Here is a 14,047-nt window from a genome sequence, read left to right as displayed (position 1 = left end):
GGGGCAAAAAGTGTACTCAATGTTGCCCTCATCCTGATGACCACCTTTGTGTGTGACTGTATCAGTCGGTGTGTGGACCCCAAGTACGTGGGCACCAAGTGTCACTACTTGCTGAGGTTCTACCTGTCCCTGGTGTTGTGGAGGATGGGCCCGGCCCCTCTACCACCCAATGCCCCAGTCAGCTGGACGTTGCTGCACTACCTACCCTTTGTGGAAGAGATCTTCCAAGTGAACACCTTTGACCACAGGTCCATCAGGCAGTGGTCAGTGCGGAACGTCCTGCAGACGCTGCAGGACAGGGACACTGTGGATTCTGTGAGTTTGTTCCTTGAGCAAATGGTCCAAACCATCTGGTAGAATGCCTCATCGCCAGATCTGACCAACAAGCACCAAGACCTGGCTTGGCTGGCGGTGAGAGGTGCCCTCCCAGTCAGAGCTTTCCTCTACAGACGACACATCACCCCCAATACACGCTGCCTTCGGGATGGCTGCGGGGGGGAGGAGACGATCACCCACCTCTTTGTGTCTGTGGATTTACTAAGAGGGTGTGGAGACGTATGCGAGGGTTCGTGTCCCGGTTCATCCACAGCAGCTGCATGACAGAGGACTCTCTGATCTCCGGGCTGTTCCCGGGGACGCACACCGAGACAGACATCAAGTGCTGCTGGAAGGTCATCAACTCGGTGAAGGACGCCCTTTGGTCTGCCGGAAACTTGTTGGTCTCCCAGCTCAGCGAGATGTCCATAAGGGAATACTGCTGACTGACACAGTCCCGGCTGCAGGAGTCCATGCTGAGGGACGCACTGAAGCTCAGTGCAGCCAGTTCTGAGTCTCTGTGGGGAAGGACCACAGTCTGGGCTCCCCCCACCACCGCACACGGAGGGGCAGAGGTGGGTGGGGAAGCCCCTCGAACAATGAAAGAGGTATCACCTCAGGGGTCACATAAGTGGCAATGGTGCTGTGTTTGTGTGTTTCTTTACTCTTTAAATTTTACACCACTGAATGTAACGATCATGAATGTTAAGCTTTTGTATTTTGCACTGTTTCCTCCCTTTGTATACGTATATTTTTTATTATGAATAAAGTTTATTTTTGAAATAAAAAACAGAGTTGGGCCGAGGGTCCGGTTCCCATGCTGGAAGACTGGGGACTCCCTAGGGGATCCAGTGGGACATCTGCTGGACCCAGCTCTGAGGCTGGGGTCCACCCGCTGAGCTTGTTTCAGGCACCTGGGACATGTTCAATGTCCCAGTGATGTCAGGGGGCAGGAAGAGCTGCCACAGAAAAGGACGGTTACATTGGTTTGATGCAGTTTGTTTAAACATGTTTAAAGATAAAAAGCATGTGTATGGGTAGGTGAGTGTGTGTGTGTGTGTGTGTGTGTGTGTGTGTGTGTGTGTGTGTCCCTCTGTGTGAGTGAATGTGTGTGTGTCAGTGTGTGTGTGGTGTGTGTGTGTCTGTCTGTGTGGTGAGTGTGTGAGTGTGTGTGTATGTGAGTGAGTGTGTGTGTGTCTCTGTGTGTGTCTGTGTGTTTGTGTATGCGTGTGTGTGTGTGTGTGTGTGTGTGTGTGTCTGCATCTATATGTGTGTGTGTGTGTGTGTAAATGAGTGCATGTGTGTAGGTGAGCAAGTGTGTGTCTGTGTGTATATCCGTGTGCATGTGTCTGTGTGTGTGTGTCTGCCTGTCTGTGTGAGTGTATTTTAGCACCTTTAAACATTTTACAAGAAATTTGACCTGTTTGGTATTTTTACTAGTTAACAGTTCATTGGTGTTTTCGAACATTTGGGAATGAATTCATCAGTGTCAAAGACATTCAGTTTCTTTATCCCCCCCAGCCCTTGTTCCCTTCAGTTTTACCCTTCTGATGAAGGGGCCAGAACAGGAAGTCATGTTGCAGCTGTATAAAACTTTGGTTAGGCCGCACTTGGAGCATTGTGTGCAGTTCTGGTTGCCCCATTACAGGATGTGGAGGCTTTGGAAAGGGTACAGAAGAGGTTCACCAGGATGTTGCCCAAATTAGAGGGCACAAGCTATAAGTAGCGGTTGGACAAACTTGGGTGGTTTTCTCTGGAGCGTCGGAGGCTGAGGGGAGACCTGATAGGAGTTTATAAAATTATGAGAGGCACAGAGAGAGTAGACAGCCAGGGTCTTTTTCCCAGGGTAGAAACGTCAAATACCAGACATGCATTTAAGGTGAGAGGGGGAAAGTTCAAAGGAGATGTGCGGGGTAAGTTTTTTACACAGAGAGTGGTGGGTGCCTGGAACGGGCTGCCGGGGAGGTGGTGGAGGCAGATACGATAGACGTGTTTAAGAGGCTGTTAGACAGACACATGAACGTGCAGGGAATGGATATGAATGGATTATGTGCAGGCAGAAGTGACTAGATTAATTTGGTGTTGTGTTTGGCGCAGACATAGTGGGCCGAAGGGCCTGCTCCTGTGCTGTACTGTTCTATGTTCTATGAAACCTTCACTGTTTCTCCTTCCACAGATGTTGCCTGACCTGTTGATTGTTTCCAACTTTTTTTGTTTTGATTTAGTGTTGATGCCACAGTTGGTCGAACCCTTGAGCTCCCGAGGCACCTTTATTGTCCTCTCACTGTCTGCCCCACGGCCAAATGCTGGTCTTCCTCAGGCCAAGAAGGCCTCCTTACAAGGTAGGGGGCAGGCACGGTAGTGCAGCGGTTAGTGTAACACTATTACAGCACCAGTGACTTGGGTTCAATTCCTGCCGCTGTCTGTAAGGAGTTTGTACGTTCTCCCCGTGTCTGCGTGGGTTTCCTCCGGGTGCTCCGGTTTCCTCCCACTTTCCAAAGACGTATGGGTTAGGAAGTTGTGGGCATGCTATGTTGGTGTCGGAAGCGTGGTGACACTTGCGGGCTGCCCCCAGAACACTCTATGCAAAGTGATGCATTTCACTGTGTGCTTTGATGTACATGTGACTAATAAAGATATCTTATCTTATAAACTTTGATGTTTCCCAAATGATTTCAGTGGCCAATCCCTGAGCTGAATGCTCAGTGTAATATTTCCTTAATTTGTTACCTTATTGCTTATAGACCTGACAGGTTCCTGTGGCCACCATGCTGAAGACAAAGTTGGGGGGGGGAGGTGCATGGGGGGGCAAGGACTGCATCCCAGGTCGGGCCTGGGTTTGAAGTTACATTTATTGGGGTGTGTGTTTGACGAGACTGTCTGCTGCTCCCTTGGGCTGGTTTGGGCCAGTGTCACATTTACCCCCCTGGTGCGATGAGAAATCTCGTTCTGTTGCTTCTCTTCCAGATCAGCATCTTCCATGGCTTAATGTACTGAAGATAGGACTTTGGTCGTTAATTGTATCCCCTGGGAGGAGGGATCATTTCAATTAAGGATGTTTCTACGTGCAGTAAAACATAAACCATCACCTTCCCCCATGAATTAACATCTGGGCTGAGTGCTCCAGCTATTGAGAACATGTAGAGTCTTTCTCTAATGTTGTTTGTCATTTATATAAATGACTTGGATGTAAATGTACAAGGTATGGTTAGTAAGTTTGCAGATGATACTAAAATAGGTGGTGTTGTAGACAGTGTAGAAGGTTATGATCAGTTACAGGGGGATCTTGATCAGCTGAGGATTGGCAAATGACTCAATCCAGATAAATGTGAGGTATTGCATTTTTACAGATCAAACCAGGGTAGGGCTTTTACAGTGAACTAGGTACTTGCACTCTTAGATCCCTCTGTTCCTGGAGAATTATGGAACAGAGGGACCTATGAGCACAAGTGCATAGTTCGGTGAAAGTGGTGTCACAGGGAGATAGGGTGGTGATGAAGGCGTTCGGCATGCTGGCCTTCAACAGTCAGGGCATTGAGTATAGGAGTTGGGATGTTGCAGTTATACAAGACGTTGAAGAGGCTACACTTGGAGCACTGTGTACAGTTTTGGTCTCCCTGTTACAGGAAAGATGTTATTAAACTAGAAAGAGTACAGAAAAGATTTACCAGGATGTTGCCTGGACTTGGGGGCCTGAGTTACAAGGAGAGGTTGTGTAGACCAGGACTTTACTCCCTGGAATCTAGGAGATTGAGGGATTGACCTGATAGAGGTGTATAAGATCATGAGGGACATAGACAGGGTGAAAGCACACAGTCTTTTTCCCAGGGAGGGGGTGCTAAAAACAAGAAGGCATAGGTTTAAGATCAGAGGCAGAGATTTAAAAGGGACATCAGGGGCAGCTTCTTCACACAAAGAGTGTTGCGTATTTGGAATGAGCTGCCAGAAATAGTGGTTGAGGCGGGCACATCAGCAACATTTAAAATCCATCGAGATAAGTACATGGATAGGAGAGGTTTAGAGGGCTATGGGCCAAACGTGGGCACATGGGATCTGCTCGCTGGGCAACACAGTCAGCATGGACGAGTTGGGCTGAAGGGCCTGTTTCCATGCTGAATGACTCTGTGACTATGTCTCTAATAATGCTGCCTCTTACACAAAGTCTGTGCTGAGCATGAAGCCAATTTATACTAATCCCATCTACCTGCACATGACCCATATCCCTCCATTCCCTGCCTGTTCCTCTAAGTGTCTGCCTAAATGCCTCTTAATCACCACTATCCTATCTGCCTCCACCACCTCCCCTGGCAGTGTGTTCCAGGCACCCACCACTCTCTGTGTAAAAATCCTACCCCACTCATCTCGTTTAAACTTTCCCCCTCTCACCTTAAAGCTACGACCTCTAGTATTTGACATTTCCAACCTGGGAGTAAGAATGTCTACTCTATCTATGCCTCTCATAATTTTATAAACTTCTATCAGGTCTCCCCGCTCCAGAGAAAACAACCCAAGTTTGTCCAACCTCTCCTTATAGCTCTTGCCCTCTAATCCAGGCAGCATCCTGGGGAACCTCTTCTGTATCCTTTCCAAAACTTACACATCCTTCCCGTAATGGGATGACCTAAACTGCACACAGTACTCCAAATGTGGCCCCAACCAATGTTTCATACAGCTGCAAGATAACTCCTTGACTCTTATACTCAATGTCCCAACTGATGAAGGCAAGCTTGCTGTACGCCACCTTTACCACTCTATCTGTCTATGTTGCCACTTTCAGGAAGTTATGGACCTGTACCCCAAGAGCCCTCTGTACATTAGTGCTCCCAAGGGTCCTGCCGGTTACTGTATATCTTCCTCTCACATTTGACTTCCCAACATGAAACATCTCACACTTGCCCAGATTTAGCTCCATCTACCCATATCTCCAACTGATCCATGTCCTACTGTATCCTTTCACAATATTCCTCACATCCACAAACTTACTAATCAGCCCATCTAACGTTTTCACCCAAGTCATACATTGATTCTCTGAATATCTAAAAAATTACAAGAAGGTCTAGGTTGGGGTTGTTTTCTTTGGAACAAAATCGTGTGAAGGGAAATTTTACTAATCAACATCCCAGTGAACATCTTCTGCACCCTCTCCAAAGCCTCCACATCCTTCCTGTAACGGGGCGACCAGAACTGCACACAATACTCCAAGTGCGGCCTAACCAAAGATTTTCACAGCTGCAACATGACTTCCTGACTCTTATAGTCAATGCCCTGACTGACAAAGGCAAGCATACCGTATGTTTTCTTTACCACCTTATCTATTTGGTAGTAATGATCAGTAGCCCAGAAAGAAGAAGCAGGATGGATCTATACACAAAAAGTGCTGGAGGAACTCAGCAGATCAGGCAGCATCCATGGAGGGAAATAAACAGTCGACGTTTCGGGTTGAGAATTTCCTTGGCAGAGAGGTCTGCAATGAATTAAGTTAATTTTTAGAAGGATTAGAGTCACTGAGAAACAAGAACTTTTGCAGGTTGAGTGCTGGGGTCTGGAACTCGGTGACTGAAAGAGGGATGAAGGCAGAGAGACCCATCACATTTAAACAGGATGAACATCTGGACAGTTGTCCAGATGGGTTTTTGGGGTCCAAGTCCATAGCTCGCTGAAAGTTCCCACAAATAGATAGGGTGGTAAAGAAAGCGTACGGCATGTTTGCCTTCGTCAGTCAGGGCATTGAATATAAGAGTCAGGAAGTCACGTTGCAGCTGTATAAAACTTTGGTTAGGCCGCACTTGGAGTATTGTGTGCAGTTCTGGTCGCCCCATTACAGGAAGGGTGTGGAGGCTTTGGAGAGGGTGCAGAGGAGGTTCACCAGGATGTTGGGTCAAAGGACCTATTCATGTGCTGTACTCTTCTATGTTCCATGTAAACGATGTGTGGTTAGTTGAGTAAAATATCAGTGAGGTAAAAGATCAGCTATGATCCAACTGAATATCCAACTCCTACTGTTTTTCTGTATGTTCTCTGCACCATCTCTGGGCCTATCACGTCCTGCTGTGTGGTGACCAAACCACACTATCTGGTGTTTTTTACTGTCACCGCATCACCTCACTGCCCTGCCTCCACCAGTAAAGGCAAATATCCCTTCTTAAGCGGTTAGCGTAATGCTATTACAGCGGCAGTGACCCGGGTTCAATTCCGGCCACTGTCTGTAAGGAGTTTGTAAGTTCTCCCCGTGTCTGCATGGGTTTCCTCCGGGTGCTCCGGTTTCCTCCCACGTTCCAAAGACGTACGGGTTAGGAAGTTGTGGGCATGCTATGTTGGTGCCGGAGGCGTGGCGACACTTGCAGGCTGCCCCCAGAACACTCAACGCAAAAGATGCATTTCACTGTGTGTTTTGATGTACATGTGACTAATAAAGATAGCTTATCTTATCTTATAACCAGGGTTCCCCTTGTCCCAGTCACTATCCTACCTCCCACCCAATCCACCCAGCCAATGGAGAAAGATTCTCTCTACCTATAGTCCCGGATTATTTATTTTGCTATCACTGTATTCGTGGTGGAAACGGAGGACTGGAAACGGAGAAAGCTGAAGGTCATCGCTAACCCGGAGGAGGCAGAGATGAGGTTCTCTCATTGATTAGCTCATCAGAGCCATTTAAGGACCAAAGTGGCTTCTTTACCACATCTCTCTTTGACATCAGGGAGCTGAAATCATGGTCACCAGAGACGGCGATTAATCAATCCCCATTGTACCTGTAAAGGACTGAGCAAAAAACATTTTGAAGTGTTTGGGATGGTTCAGGAAGAATCAGGTCACGACAGCTCATAGATCTACAGAACAGACCCTGTGGAGCATCTGGCAATGGGATGTAAGAAGCACACGGCTCTTTTACAAATCTTTCCTTTCTTCTTTGTGGTAAGTAATTAGCACATCGCTGTTAATGAACAATCACCGCTTGACCTTGCTGAGATGAGTATTTTGTTGTCTGCTGGATCCTTGTTTCTGAATAGCTGCTAATTGCAAGAATTGGAGAATTTGAATTGTTAATAAATATCAGCTGGATACTGGGGATGTTAAAAATACAAAGCCGGAGCTCATCTCTTCACGCCTTGTCCAGTGTCTCAAATGTTGAGCCCATTGTTTCGTTCGATTCTGTGGAAATAAGTTAAATCAGGAGAGTCAGCCAGTAAATGTAGAACGAAAATCAAAAAAGTGCAGATACTAGTAATGTGAAACAGAAACAGTAAATGCTGAAAATACTCAACAAGTCAGGCAGGATCTGTGGAGAGAGAAACAGAGGTTGGTATTGGCATTGTTTTATTATTGTCACTTGTACCGAGGTACAGTGAAAAACTTGTCTTGCATACCGATCGTACAGGTCAATTCATTACACAGTGCATTGAGGTAGTACAGGGTAAAAACAATAACAGAATGCAGAGTAAAGTGTCACAGCTACAGGGAAGTGCAGTGCAGGTAGATAATAAGGTGCAAGATCATAACAAGGTAGATTGTGAGGTCAAGAGTCCATTTCATCGTATAAGTGAACCATTCAATAGAGGGATAGAAGCTGTCCTTGAGCCTGGTGGTATGTGCCCTCAGGCTCCTGTATCTTCTGCCTGATGGGAGAGGGGAGAAGAGAGAATGACCCGAGTAGGTGGGGTCTTTGATTATGTTGGCTGCTTCACCAAGGCAGCGAGAGTTAAAGACGTCCAAGGAGGGGAGGCTGGTGTCCATGATGCGCTGGGCTGTGTCCACAACCCTCTGCAGTTTCTTGCGCTCCCGGGCAGAGCAGTTGCCATACCAAGCTGTGATGCATCCAGATAGGATGCTTTCTGTGGTGTATCGATAAAAGTTGGTGAGCGTCAAAGGGGACATGCCAAATTTCTTTAGCCTCCTGAGGAAGTAGAGGCGCTGGTGAGCTTTCTTGGCTGTGGCGTCTAAGTGGTTGGACCAGGACAGGCTATTGGTGATGTTCACTCCTAGGAACTTGAAGCTCTCAACATTCTCGACCTCAGCACCATTGATGTGGACAGGTGCATGTACACCGCCCCCTTTCCTGAAGTCAATGACCAGCTCTTTTGTTTTGCTGACATATCACTAAGCTCGCTATCTCCTTCCTGTACTCCGACTCATCGTTATTTGAGATACAGCCCACTACGGTGGTGTCATCTGCAAACTTGTAGATGGTTACGTTTCAGGTTGAAGATCCTTTGTCAGAACTGGGAAGGGTCTTTGACCTCAGATGTGAACTCTCTTTCTCTCTCCACAAATGCTGCCTGACCAGCTGAATGACTCTAGTAAATAAAGAAAGTTCCTCTTCAACACTGCACGTTTCTACTTCAATGGAAACAATGACGCAGTCATCGAGTGGGCAAGGCTCTGAGTGGAGGGGGGCTGAGGAAATATGGTAATTGCATTTGTTTGATGGGTTCTCAGAGTTGCTCTGCCTTGGACGCTGGGTTTGGGATGAGTAGTGTTAACTCTCATGGGTATAAATTGGACAGAGGTTACAACTCTGGTTGCCCCATTGCAGGAAAGATGCGGAGGCTTTGGAAAGGGTTCAGAGGGGGTTACCAGGATGCTGCCTGGATTAAACTGGTAAATTGGTTTATTATTGTCACATGTACCAAGGTACAGTGAAAAACTTTGTTTTGCATGCCATCCATACAGATCATTTCACCACAGTGCATTGAGGTAGTACAAGGGAAAACAATAAAAGAATGCAGAATGAAGTGTTACAGTTACAGAGAAAGTGCAGTGCAGGCAGACAGTAAGGTGCAAGGCCATAACGAGGTAGATTGTAAGGTCAAGAGTCCATTTTATCGTACCAAGAGAGCGTTTAATAGTCTTATAACAGCGGGATAGATAAAGAGAGGGTGGACAAACTTGGGCTGTTTTCTCTGGAGTGTCAGAAGCTGAGGGGAGACCTGATAGAAATGATGAGAGGCATAGATAGGGTAGACAGTCAGAGCCTTTTTCCCAGGATGGAGATGTCAAAGACCAGAGGACATGGCTTTAAGGTGAGAGGGGGGAAAATTCAAAGGAGATGTGCAGGGCAAGTTTTTTACACAGAGAGTGGTGGGTGCCTGGAATGTGCTGCCAGGGGTGGTGGTGGAAGCAGATACAATAGTGATGTAAAAGAGACTGTAAGATAGATACATGAATATACAGGGAATGGAGGGATGTGGATCACGTGCAGGCAGAAGGGATTTAGTTTAATTTGGCATCATGTTCAGCACAGATATGGTGGACCGAAGGGCCTGTTCCTGTTCTGTACTGTTCTGTGTTCTATGTTCCATGTTTTCTGTTCTATGTTCCATCTTCTACATTCTACGTAAGCTCATTCCCCGATGCTGACTGACCCTGATTTAACTCAATGAACCTTTCACCCTGATGTTTTCAATAAACTCAAATTAAAGCAGCAAAATTCAGGGTTGACTGGTGATCTAATCGTGTTGGTTAAGGGAATTGATCTGGTGGTTAACCGAAGCTAGCTCCTTGCCCAAGGAAGGATCCAACAAGGGAATCAGAGCCAAGCTGTTCAGGGACGTGTCAAGAAGCCCTGCTTCACCCAGAGTTGAAGCTCCTTCCACCAAAAAGCTGTTGAAGGGTCCATTGATAATTTCAAGCTGGGATCGCAATCTGTGAGATAAAGGTGTCAGAACCCAACTGGTTAGATGATGCTAAGGTACATGAACAATGATCTAACTCAAGAATGGAAGAGCCTCAAGTTTGAATAGCCTCCCATTCCTTGTGCTCTTGCTTCTGTTACATGCAAGGACATTGTTAACCAACAGCCTGTCTCCTGCCTGTTGTGTCTGTCTCGCCGGTGTAATGGGCCTGGTTGTAATCTCTCTCCCAAGCTTGCACAGAGCTGGCACGACCTGGACAATGTTGAATATGACTGCTGGCCTATGAAAAATCCGGATGAACACAACATGATCGATTGCGCTGGTAAGGAATTGCATCCTAGAAATAATTGGTAATTGGTTTATTATTGTCGCATGTACCCAGATACAGTGAAAAACTTTTGTTTGCGTGCCAACCAGACAGATCATTCCATACATCAGTACATTGAGGTAGAAGAAAGAAAACAGAATGCAGAATATAACGTTACAGTTACAGAGGAGGTGCAGTGCAGGCAGACAATAAGGTGCAAGGCCATGATGAGGTAGATTGGGAGATCAAGAGTTCACTTTTGTCATATATTGAGAGTCTTATAACAGCAGGACAGAAGCTGTCCTTGAGCCTGATGGTACGTGTTCTCAAGCATTTGTATCTTCTGACAGGGGGGAGAAGGGAGAATGACTGGGGTGGGAGGGGTCCTTGATTATGTTGGCTGCTTTCCCAAGGCAGCAGGAAGTGTTGATGGAGTCAATTGGGGGGGGGGGTAACTGGTTTTCGTGATGGACTGGGCTGTGTTCACAACTCTCTGGAGTTTCTTGCGGTCACAGGCAGAGCAGTTGCCATACATCCGGATAGGATGCTTTCTGTGGTGCATCTGTAAAAATTGGTGAGGGTCAACGGGGACATGCAAAATTTCCTTAGCTTTCAAAGTAAGTAGAGATGCTGGGGTGCTCTCTTGGCCATGCCATCTACATTGGCATTGGGGAGGGGCAGGTTACTGAGCTGTTAGTGGTGGGGCCATCTCAGGTCCAACGTGTTGAGCAGCACTGACTACCCCTCGCTCTCTAAGCACCATAGCAATGGGGAACACACAAAGGGGGGTTCAAAATAGAAAATTCAGGGAACACTCAGCAGGTCAGGCAGCATCTGGGGAAAGAGAAACCACGTTAATGTTTCAGGTCTGAGACCCTTTATCGGAACTGGGAAAGAGAAAGGATTTAGTTCTCAGTGGCAGAGAAAATGGGGGAAGAGTGAGTGGAACAAAGAGATTATCTCTGATAGACTGAGACCAAATGGGTCGATGGAGCAGTTGGAATCAAATTACGTCAGTGTAATCTGTTGTTAATCACAGGGCTGTGGGACATGCCCAGATCTTTTTATTCATTCAAAGGGTGTGGGCTTCGCAGACTAAGCCAGCATTTCATTGCCCATCCCTAGTTGCCCCTGAGAAGGTGGTGGTGAGCTGCCTTCTTGAACCACTGTAGGCCTGGAGTAGGTTAAGACCTGTACTCATTGGACCACTGCAGTCCTTGAGGTGTGGGTGTACCCACAGTGCTGTTAGGGAGGGAGTTCCAGGACTTTGACCCAGCGACGGTGAAGGAACGGTGATATATTTCCAAGTCAGGATAGTGTGTGGCTTGGAGGGTAACTTTCAGGGGGTGGGTTTGGAAGGTGCTGTCTAATGAGTCTTGGTATGCATCCTGTAGGTGGTACAAACTGCTGCCACTGTGCATCAGTGGTGGAGCGAGTGAATGGTTGTGGATGGGGTGCCTATGTCCTGGATGGTGTCAAGCTTCTTGAGTGTTGTTGAAGCTGCCTCATCCAGGCAAGTGGAGAGTGTTCCATCACATCCTGTCTTGAGCCTTGTAGATGGTGGACAGGCTTTGGGGACTGAGGAGGTGAGTTATTTGCCACAAGATTCCTAGCCTCTGACCTGCTCTTGGAGCCATATTGTGTATTTGGCTACTCCAGTTCAGTGTCTGGTCAATGGTAACACCAGGATATTGGTAATGGGGGATTCAGTGATGGTAATGCCATTGACTACCAGGGAGCGACATTGTTGGATATCATCTTTGCCTGGGACTTGTGTGGTGTGAATGTCACTTGACATCTTTCAGCCCAGGCCTGGATATTGTCCATGTCTTCCTGTGTTTGGATGTGGACTGCTTCATTATCTGAGGAACTGCAAATGGTGCTGAACATTGTAAAATTGTCAGCGAACATCCCCACTTCTGATTATGGCTCAGCTTTTCTTTCTCCGTCTGTATAATGATGATGGAAGAAATGGCCAGTCCTGATACAGACAGAAAGAATGGGCGAGCTATCTACAATTGGAGAACTTGGTGTGATGCCCATGTGGAAGATATGTTTTCCCTCAAGCTTGCATTTAACCTCATTATAACAGTGCAGGAGGCCATGGACAAATAGCACAGAGCAGGGGTAGAACATCGAACAGTACAGCACAGGAACAGACCCTTCAGCCCAACATGTCTGTGCCAAACATGTTGCCGAATTAAACTAAATCTCTTCTGCCTGCACATGGTCCACATCCCTCCATTCCCTGCACGTATGTGGGTCTGTCTAAAAGCCTCTTAAACGTCACTAACATATCTGCCTCCACCTCCCCTGGCACCCACCACTCTCATTGTAAATAAAAAATTTGCCCCACACATCTCCCTTAAACTTCCCCCTCTCAACTTAAACTGTCTTCTAGTATTCAACATTTCTACCCTGGGAAAAGGGTTGTCATTGAATATATTCCAGGTGGAGATTGCAAACGTTTGAAGTACAAGGGGAACAAGGAGAGGGGAGAAGTGGTGCTGAGGCCAAGACTAGATTAGCCTTGATCTTACTGAATGTCAGACCAGGCTCGAGACACTGAATGGCCTTCCCCTGCTCCTTGGTCTTATGTTCATGTGACTGATGCTAAGACCAAGTCGTCGGCAAGTGGGACTCACAACCAGAATTGCCTGGCTGAGTTTCAGGAGTGGTGGTTATGGACGATTCTTCTTCTTCTAAGGCAGTCCCTTGGGATCCAGGATGACTTGCTCCTCTTCTGGCCTTGTGGGTTCTGAGGCGTCCGATGAGGCCATTGAGGGAACTATAGACTCTTCCACAGATAGGGCCGGAGGTGGCTGATTGAGTGGGCGTGTGGGTCGTTTGAGAAGTGGTGGGCTCCTTTGAAGCTTCCACAGGGCTTCTGTGAGCTCCTGATTCATGACCCAGAGGTTCCCATCACTATCCTGAACATTCCTTCTCCACTTTTAGCCAAGATGGGGCAGAGATTCCCAAGAGCCAGTGGATAGGCTGCACTTCTTCAAGGGAGCCTTGAACCATAGAACCATAGAACCATACAGCACAAAACAGGCCCTTCGGCCCACCATGTTGTGCCATCCATCAGACCACCCTCACACTATCTAAACCTTTCCTCCCGCATATCCCCCTATCTCATGTGCCTATCCAACAAACTCTTGAACCTGTCCAATGTATCTGCCTCCACCACCACCCCAGGTAGTGCATTCCATGCACCAACCACTCTCTGGGTGAAAAACCTCCCCCTGACATCTCCCCTGAACCTCCCACCCATAACCTTAAAACCATGCCCTCTCATCTTGAGCATTGGTGCCCTGGGAAGGAGGTGCTGGCTGTCTACTCTATCTATTCCTCTCAATATTTTATATACCTCTATCATGTCTCCTCTCATCCTCCTCCTTTCCAGTGAATAAAGCCCTAGCACCTTAAGCTTCTCCTCATATTCCATACACTCTAATCCAGGCAGCATCCTGGTAAATCTCCTCTGCACCCTCTCCAACGCCTCCACATCCTTCCTATAATGAGGTGACCAGAACTGAACACAGTACTCTAAGTGTGGTCTAACCAGAGTTTTGTAAAGCTGCATCATCACTTGGCGGCTCTTAAACACAATCCCACGATTTATGAAAGCTAACATCCCATAGGCCTTCTTAACTGCTCTATCCACCTGTGAGGCAAGGTTCCTGTGAGGCACATTGAGCATGTACTTCGAGAGGATGGGCCTTGTATTCAACATCCATAAGACCAAGGTCCTCTACTAACCTTCTCCCGCAGCACCACATCTCACTAAGGT

General features: G+C 47.2%; 1 protein-coding gene across 1 annotated transcript in view; it reads left to right on the top strand.

Annotated features, from left to right (window-relative positions):
- Positions 1 to 14,047, top strand: part of LOC127568907 (atrial natriuretic peptide receptor 2-like) — a 138,594-nt gene that overhangs the window by 35,672 nt on the left and 88,875 nt on the right. The window contains exon 2 of the mRNA XM_052013163.1: positions 10,179 to 10,269. Coding sequence (XP_051869123.1) covers positions 10,179 to 10,269 — 91 coding nt within the window. The remainder of the gene's footprint in view (positions 1 to 10,178; positions 10,270 to 14,047) is intronic.

Source organism: Pristis pectinata, chromosome 3 (assembly GCF_009764475.1).
Source record: "Pristis pectinata isolate sPriPec2 chromosome 3, sPriPec2.1.pri, whole genome shotgun sequence".
Classification (NCBI taxonomy): Eukaryota; Metazoa; Chordata; class Chondrichthyes; order Rhinopristiformes; family Pristidae; genus Pristis; species Pristis pectinata.
This window is presented reverse-complemented; position numbering and strand designations above follow the sequence as displayed.